This window comes from Aplysia californica, unplaced genomic scaffold, assembly GCF_000002075.1.
Source record: "Aplysia californica isolate F4 #8 unplaced genomic scaffold, AplCal3.0 scaffold00182, whole genome shotgun sequence".
NCBI classification, from domain to species: Eukaryota; Metazoa; Mollusca; class Gastropoda; order Aplysiida; family Aplysiidae; genus Aplysia; species Aplysia californica.
In genome coordinates this window covers 1,148,584-1,156,744 of record NW_004797452.1, presented here as the reverse complement: position 1 = coordinate 1,156,744, position 8,161 = coordinate 1,148,584, and the positions used below count along the sequence as shown (strand labels likewise).

The 8,161-nt window shown below is 35.7% G+C and overlaps 1 protein-coding gene across 1 annotated transcript in view; it reads left to right on the top strand.

Annotated features, from left to right (window-relative positions):
- LOC101859242 (peroxisome biogenesis factor 10) overlaps positions 1-7,538 on the top strand; it is an 11,566-nt gene extending 4,028 nt beyond the window's left edge. Inside the window, exons 2-7 of the mRNA XM_005098435.2 lie at positions 837-917; positions 2,337-2,413; positions 4,392-4,640; positions 5,102-5,268; positions 5,914-6,055; positions 7,388-7,538. Coding sequence (XP_005098492.1) covers positions 837-917; positions 2,337-2,413; positions 4,392-4,640; positions 5,102-5,268; positions 5,914-6,055; positions 7,388-7,462 — 791 coding nt within the window. The 3' untranslated portion in view covers positions 7,463-7,538. The remainder of the gene's footprint in view (positions 1-836; positions 918-2,336; positions 2,414-4,391; positions 4,641-5,101; positions 5,269-5,913; positions 6,056-7,387) is intronic.
- Positions 7,539-8,161: the final 623 nt, after the last annotated feature.

The window sequence follows — 8,161 nt, the reverse complement described above, 5'->3', positions numbered from 1 at the left end:
AAGCAGACTTTTAAGCATGATTATATTAGTCTACTAAACCTTATATGTTTAATAAAACCAAGGAAAGGAATTCTGAATGTTTATAAAAAAAATCAAGTTGATTTAAATTTAAAAAATCAACTGATTTAAATCAACCTGATTTAAATCAACCCAACCCTGGGTGGGATCTTAGGTGGAGACTACCGTATATTTAGTCAGGGTAAAATTGACTTTGAGATGCCATTGACTGTCATTGACTTCATTGTCATTGAGATCATGAAAGCTTTTATTTGAATTGTTTTGTTGCTGGTTCTCTGTCAACAGTGGTATTTTAAAATATTTTTTCAACATCAAGCAGGTTCATAAAAATCCAGGTACTTATATAACCTGTAAAAGTACAAACAATAGTCTCCGCCCTAAACACATGGTGCTTGGGAGGGCTCCTATGCATGTGTTCACTCAGAGCATGTGTTTACTGTTACACAGAGCAAGCTTTTAAGTGGACCTGTGCAAAGGGGGAAAGAGATGCTACCATCTCATTTGTTAAAAAAAACAACCCCACCATGTGAATAATTTTTCAGGAGATAAAAGCAAATGGAGGAAACTTGTGGTTCTGTTTAAAAAATGGACAGAAGTTGAATGTTGATTTTGTCTTGCGATTGTTTCATTTTTACATTGCTGACATATATATGGACAAACAAATGAGAAAATTATTTTTGCCTCGTATCTTTATTGACTAGTCGATATAAATTTCCCATTTTCGACATAACCCAATTGGATAGTCACCAGCTAGTATAGATGAGAGTCTCTGTTGTACTGTGATTGCACTGATACTAATAAAATGCTTCTCTGCTCAGGACCACGTCTATGGATTCAATGGAGAAGGTACCTTGACACCAGTGCTGATGTGGCCTATTTTGCTCTCACATCATGCTCTGGTAAGTTGGGCAACAATTGTTTATTTTCTTTAGTTCAAAAAGTGAATTATATGTGTCCCAACATGGTAAAATCAGGCGCTTGTCAATTTTTTAGCATAATATGGAGTTGCTGGTACCATCTTAAAGCTTGTTCATTTGCTTTGCTTTTGATTTTTAAAAAAAAATACCCATCTACCTTAAATAGAAGTCGAGACATTTGCAATTGAAGGAGTTGGAGTTGCCGGGTTTCAGAGGTAAAATTGGAGAGAAAATAGCTGCCAATGCAAAGTTTGGTGACTTCTATAGCTTGAGAGCCACTGGAAATTGAAAATTTACATTTTTTTGTGCCTTTAACTTTAATCAACGTCTCTCAGTAAAATCTACCGAGAAATATGTTTTTTTTAATGGACGCAAAAGATATTGAGCCAAAGCTGAAAAATTTGATGAAAATTTCTAAACCAGCAGAAATTTTTCAGTTTCATTATTTTGATGAGCGCCTGATTCCACTACAATGCCTCTACATATCTTTTCTCAAAAGACTTCCAATATGAACTTGAAAGCTTTTCTCTAACGACATGCTGGTTTTTTTGTAGTTTCGTGTACTATATATACCTATATATATGTATTTTTTCGTTTTTGTTTGTGCATGTGTGTGTGTGTGTGTGTGTGTTTGTGCGTGTGCCTGCGAAAGTTTTTGCAAAAAAGAATTTTTTTCCCTCATTTGAAGACTTGCACCCATTTAGTACCATACAACAACTGGTTTAGTTGAAAATGATTTTTAAAATTTTATTTTGCATGAATGAAAGCAAAACTGAACCTTTTATCAAAAATGAAAAACCAATAACACATGATGTAGATAGTGATGTAATTTAATAATTTTCAGTTTTAGTGGCAATGGAAGCAGGGCCAGGAAAAACTCTACTAAGACAAATTTAAAAGACGTTAGTAAGCAATATCATATTTGTGTTATATATATAGCAGCAAAATATTATATTTTTCCCCTCTTAACTGCATTTTAAAATGATTCATACATACATTTTTACTTATGCCGATTATAATATCTTCAGCAACAGCAGTCTGTTAAAATTTCCTAATCTAGTGAGCAAAGATTTTCAGGAGAGAGAAAAAAACTCATTATTTTTAACTGTTGTACCTTATTTGTAGGCTATAAATATCTTTCCATGCTTTTTTTTTTTCAACATTTAGAATTTGAATTTTGATGAAATAACTGGAGCTGATGCATTTGATACCACAAATTATGAAACTGCATTAAAAAAATTTTCTCCAAACTTTGACCTCTAATACATTTGAACAGTTGGCCAATGATACTCTACTTACTTTTTGTAGTCAAAATGGAAAGTGTAACACCAAACATTCTTGTTCTAAAACAAGTTCTACCATCTATATTTTCACATGTCTTTCTGAATGGTTCCTTTTCAGAGCTCCAGACTATAGGAGAGGAGTATGTAAGCTTGATACAAACAGACAGCTCCCTGCGGTCATTGCCTCCATTATGGGTGGGTGTTGAGATTTCCTCTTTATTGGCTCTTCTTATGTGACTCCTTTTTTAGATTTTATCAGTGTTCCAAGTGATATCTTGAAATACAGTTCAAATGATTTCTATTACCAGTATGGCATGCTTGAAACTGGCACAATGAGATGTTCACTGAAAGAGATGCTGATTCTTGAGCGTTGACTTTATCGCTTTTTCATATTTGCACCTCTTTTCAAGATTTGTTCAAAACAAAATTCCACATCTGTAATCTATGTCAATCTTATTTGACTTGACAAAAGGAGATTGTTTTAGTACTGTTTAAAGGACTAACATTCTTCTTGTCTTAAGATTTTTAAAAAATTTCAAGGCCTTGGTTTGTTTTGGTTGATATTTGATATATGAATTCAAAAGATTAATTAGTTGAGAATTGTGCCCAGGGTACAGTTGTTATTCAAAGTGTTACGTTTATTTTTTCCTGAGTGGTACATTTTGGAATTTTGAGATTTTAGGTATGTTCATCGAAACAATGAGCCTGTCTATTTGTATTTGAGTTGGACTACATTAGTTGAGAAAGGAGGGGCATTGAGGTTAAAGTTGAAGACAGGCTGTACATTCTCTCAGGAAGGATAGATGATTAAGAAAATAAATGTAGAGAGAGTGAAGAAAAAAGTTGGTCGAGTATAGAGATGAAAGAGGACAACATATACAGGTAAGTAGAAGAGAATGAGAGAGTGAGACATGGTACAGTTGTTATTTTATGGTTTATGGTGGCAACCTGTAACAATGGGTAGAGGATGCAGCCAGAAAGCTGGCTTTTGGATAAAGAGCAATATAAATCTGCATGAAATGTATAGATTTTTTTTAAAGAAGAGGTCATATGAGCACCAGAAGATTAGAGGTGTTACAAGAGAGTAAGAAACATAAAAAAGAAGGAGGGGGAGATAAGGACAATAGATGTTTGATAGGAAAGAAGAAGCAAACCGCACCAGAACACCCGCCAACCACTCACGTATAGATTTGCATATGACGCATTCCGTCACATTCCATCAAAATCATGTATGTGGAAGAGGAGAAGTTCTCCTTGAAAGGCAAATATGCAGTCCGTATTGAAATGCACAGTAGCGTTTATGATTGTACAAAGAGGGAAATATAAAAATGAAAGGGGGGAAAGCAATTATAATATTTTGCCACTGTTGTGATGAGGTTGAATAAAGGATATTAGGTAAATTTTTCAAAAGGAAAAAAAGACAGATTTAGTAAAATGATGGCTTAGAGTTCTGATTTTCACATTGTAAAAAAAAAAATCCACTTTTGCTTGTTTATTTTGAATATGAATTTTTACCCAGCATATGAAACATTCCTTGTAGAATACGTTTCACGGAAAAAAGCAAAATCGAAAGTTTTGTAGTTATTCAATGTTATCACGATGGCGACAATATCTTAACAGTAATGCCCTCCAAAACAAGTTCATCCACATTCACTAAGCTGTTTTGTACTGGAACACTAATTTTTGGCTTCATGTGAAAAGCACTAATACTAATTGTAATAAACTACATGTTTCAAGAAGATCACCTGAGTAAGAGTAACCAGTGAGACGATTAACTTGATAAATACTTTTCGTAGAAATTAATTTATGATAAAATGCTTGTCTCACCTGAGGAGCAAATAAATCTTTTTAAAAAACATTTAAACATCTCTGTAAAAATGGGATTTTGTGTCCTGCAGCTTTATATATTATATGCCTTAATGGTTGTTGGCTTGCTGTTTTCTCTAAAGATATGAACCAATCTGGAAGTGCAAAAGACTTGCCTTCCAGTTTCTGAAGGGGTGCTTCTGAATCTAGGTTGCTCTGACACTTTAAGGTACATGGCATTATCCCATGAAAGAGGAGTCTAATCGGATTTTATGACCTAACAACTTTAAACTTAAAATGTTTTTTTTTAAAGGGGTAAAATTAAAATCTCAATTTAATTTATTGTTTCTGTTGCATATTTTCTCAGCGACGGCTATTCATGGTATTTCTTCAAGTCCTTGCCCCTCATCTGCTCACTTCAGCTTTGGAAAGATTTGAGCAACAGCTGCGACATTCCAGTTCTTTTAACATCCGCTCCAGCTCAAGAGAAACTATATTGGGTTTCCTGCCGCTCGTCCGAAAAGCTGTTACAGTGCTGCACAGACTGCATCTTGCTGCATTTTACATTAATGGTGTCTTTTATCATTTGGCAAAACGGATCTCTGGAATTCACTATGTAAGTACTTGGCTTAGTCTCTTTGGAGTTAACTTCAGAGTCAAAAAGGTCCCACATTAAATGAGGTTACAGTGTTGAAAAGGGCGTTACACCCATGGAGTACAAAATAGAAGGAGAGGGAGAGAGAGTTTGGTTGGTCTGGTCTGGTTTTGATATTCTAGTGCAAGACACTATAGTCTTCCTGTCATTAATCTTCTCCCGGCTATAGGCAACAGGATGCACATATATATATGCGTACATGTTCCTAGATGACTAATCGCAATTGTCCTTGACAGCCACCTGTCGTCGAAGAGAAAAGTTGTTGTCTTTGACAGGTGGGCATTTTGGACAGTGTCATCATAAATAACCGAGAAAAAAACCACAAGGGTGCAAATGGGAAGTGTTTGTTTGTACAGGTGATTTTCTTTGACAGGTGGACATTGGAGCAGGTTTAACTGTGTTTCCATTTATTTATCTCACAGGTTCAATACATGACTAAGGATCGGGGAGCAAGTTCTGTACGACCATTCCAGATACTTGGCTATTTGTCTATTGTCCAGTTTGCCTTCTCTGCTCTTCTTAATCTGTACAGTGTGGTTCAAGCTGTGAAGCAGCAAAAGAAAGAATTGAAGACTTTTGAACTTGAAAGGTACTGGTATGAACAATATAACATTGATATTCAATAATCTAACACTCTCAGTGTATTTTTCAAGATTCTTTCAAGTTTTCAGTTGTCATGTTCTTGCTTTGTTGAACCTAGCAAGGTTATTTTGGATGTTACATCTCTGCATCGAATCCTTCAGTTCTCTTTTGAGATGTTAATCCAATGCTTTATGATGCACATATTTGTAAGTTTTGTTTTGTCATGCCTCATGCCAACCTGATTTGTGGTACTCTTTGAATACTGCTGGCCTTGAATACTAAAAACTGACTAAAGAATCCATTTTAAAAAAAATCGTGTACCAGCTGAAATTTAGACAAAGAATTAAGTCTTTTCTAGATGCATGAATGTTATTATGTTTTCGCTTTCTATTTCTAGCAGTCTTTTTCTAAAAGTCTGAGATATGTTGGTATATTATTGAGGAAGGTGTGGATCTTGTTCATTTGCCATTCTGTTTGCTAAGTGGCTGATTAGTGATTTAATTAATTTGGCAAGGATACTTGAGATACTAATGATTGTAAGTTGTAAGGTTCCTTTTCATTTGGAGCAGTTTTCTTCTTCTTGGATTGGCTCTCATCGGGTGTACTGATTTTTTTGTTTGTGCTTTTTTCCCCCTCCTATGTTTACCTCCAGTGAGAGAAGAGATCAAGATTCTCGGATTGTTAAGTCCAATGAGAAGTGTCCTTTGTGCCTCAGTAGGAGACAACACTCCACATTGACACCCTGTGGACATCTGTTCTGTTGGAAATGCATACATGAATGGTGCCAAAGTAAAGTAAGTCTTTTTTTCTTAAATTATGGAGGATGCCATGTCTTCCATCCAAAGTATATGGGTGGCGAATTTTGATTAGTAAAGAGTTACTCATGAGAAATGACACTGTTTTCTGCAGTCTGAATAAATCAATTGTGTGGCATCATGGTGAGATCAGGCGCTCGACAAAGTAATGAAATTAAAGATACGAACAATTTTTCACCTGTTAGCTAATTATTATTGAAATTTCTTATTTTGGGCTCAGTACCTTTTATGTCCATAAAACTATACGTTTCTGTGTGACTTTTATTGAAAAACATTGATCAAAGGCGCAAAAAAATGTAAATTTGTAGTTTCCAAGGACACTACAGCTTTGAAAATCATCCAACTTTGGTAGACATTTCTCATTAATTTTACCTCTGACTAGGCAACCCTCACCTCCTTAAACTGCAAATATCTGGACTTCTATTCAAGACAAATGGGTATTTTGTTCCCATTAGAAGTCAGGCAAATGAACAAGCCTTTAGATTATATCTATTATATATATCAATAGCTTTATAAGCCCAACACTTGATGAACGCTTAATTCCACCGCATTGCATCACATTTAAGACAATCTGATGATATTGAATCCAATGGTGATACTTACAAAGATATATTAGTCTCCGCCTAAACGCACGGTGCTCAGGAGGGCTCCTTAGCGTGTGTTTATACAAAGCGTGCGTTTACATGAACCTGTGCAAAGGGAGGAAGGGACGCTTCATCTCAATTCCTTGATATTCTAGTGACTTCCCTTGGGGGTGGGAGTAACTTTGGCCGATATTCTTAACCACAGTTGGGGAATCCTTCTCAAAATAGTCACGTGTCGTCACATTATCGGCCAAAGTGACCCCCACCTCCAAGGGAGATCATTAAAATATCAAGGCCTTCGTCCCTTCCTTCCTTTGAACAGGTTCATGTAAATGCATGCTCTGTATAAACATTCGCTAAGGAGCCCTCCCGAGCACCGTGCATTTAGGCGGAGACTACTGTACTCAAGTTGGATGACGAGAATTCTGTGACAAAGCTCCACTAAGTACTAACAGAGTTCAGAAAAATTCTGTCATAGCACAAGGTCCCGGATCTTTTTTTCTTTTCTGTCCTTCATTACTGTGACTCAAATATGTGTAACGCTCTTTCTTTGGGATTTTTTTTTTTTTTTTGAGGAGTGGGGGTAAACCTTCCTGATCTTTAATTTTACATGCCTAAGGTGCACTCTCTTGTCTAGTTGATTATCGAATAAAAATTTTCTGTAATGATATTTAAATAGAGATGTCATTTTGTAACTATAGGTTTCCTCTCTATTCTATTTTCACAGCAAGAGTGCCCGTTGTGCAGAGACCAGTTCCCACCACATCGCATGATTCCATTGCAGAACTATGACCCTCCATAAAGCTGGGATCCTGTTCTAGACATATTTCAATACGTTTTTTTTAATGTGTGTGTTATGAGCGTTAAAAGGAGTCCCTTGAAATTTGCCCACTCACAGTAATCTTAACTCAGAATTGAAAGGTTGGTTTACTAGTAATTGGAACTAAGTGTTTTCATGGCATCTGTTTCTAAGAATCATAGTTGCAGGAAAAGCTGCGCAGGAATCCATGATACTGTTGCTTGGGCTATGATACTGGTCATGATGTTGCTGTAAGAATTGATTTAGCTGACATTGTAGTTTTTGCGGCCGCGGAAAATGGATCAACCGCTCAGATTTTTTCAGAATTTTCAAAAATTTTGCAGCATTATTATGCTTTCAGACATAGAATTGTGAGAAAAACAATTAAACTAAAGTGAGCTGACGACGTTAGAGTGATTTCACTGTCACTGGAAGTTGGAAATTAAGAGTGTTTTATTTTTATTGGAAACAAAATTGATCTAGATGTAGATTCTTGTTAATTTTGTTTTACTAAGATTTTTATGGGCGCTCGCAACTGCATAGGTCATATGAGTACAAAGTCTGCTTCGACTATCAAGAAATAGCAGTTCACAAGAGAGTGACAAATATACAAAAGAAGTAGAGGAAAAAAATGAAGATAGTAAGGATGAGGAAAGAAAAAGCAGCAGTTCCCCCTATTCCCTATGTTATTGCGGCACAGTA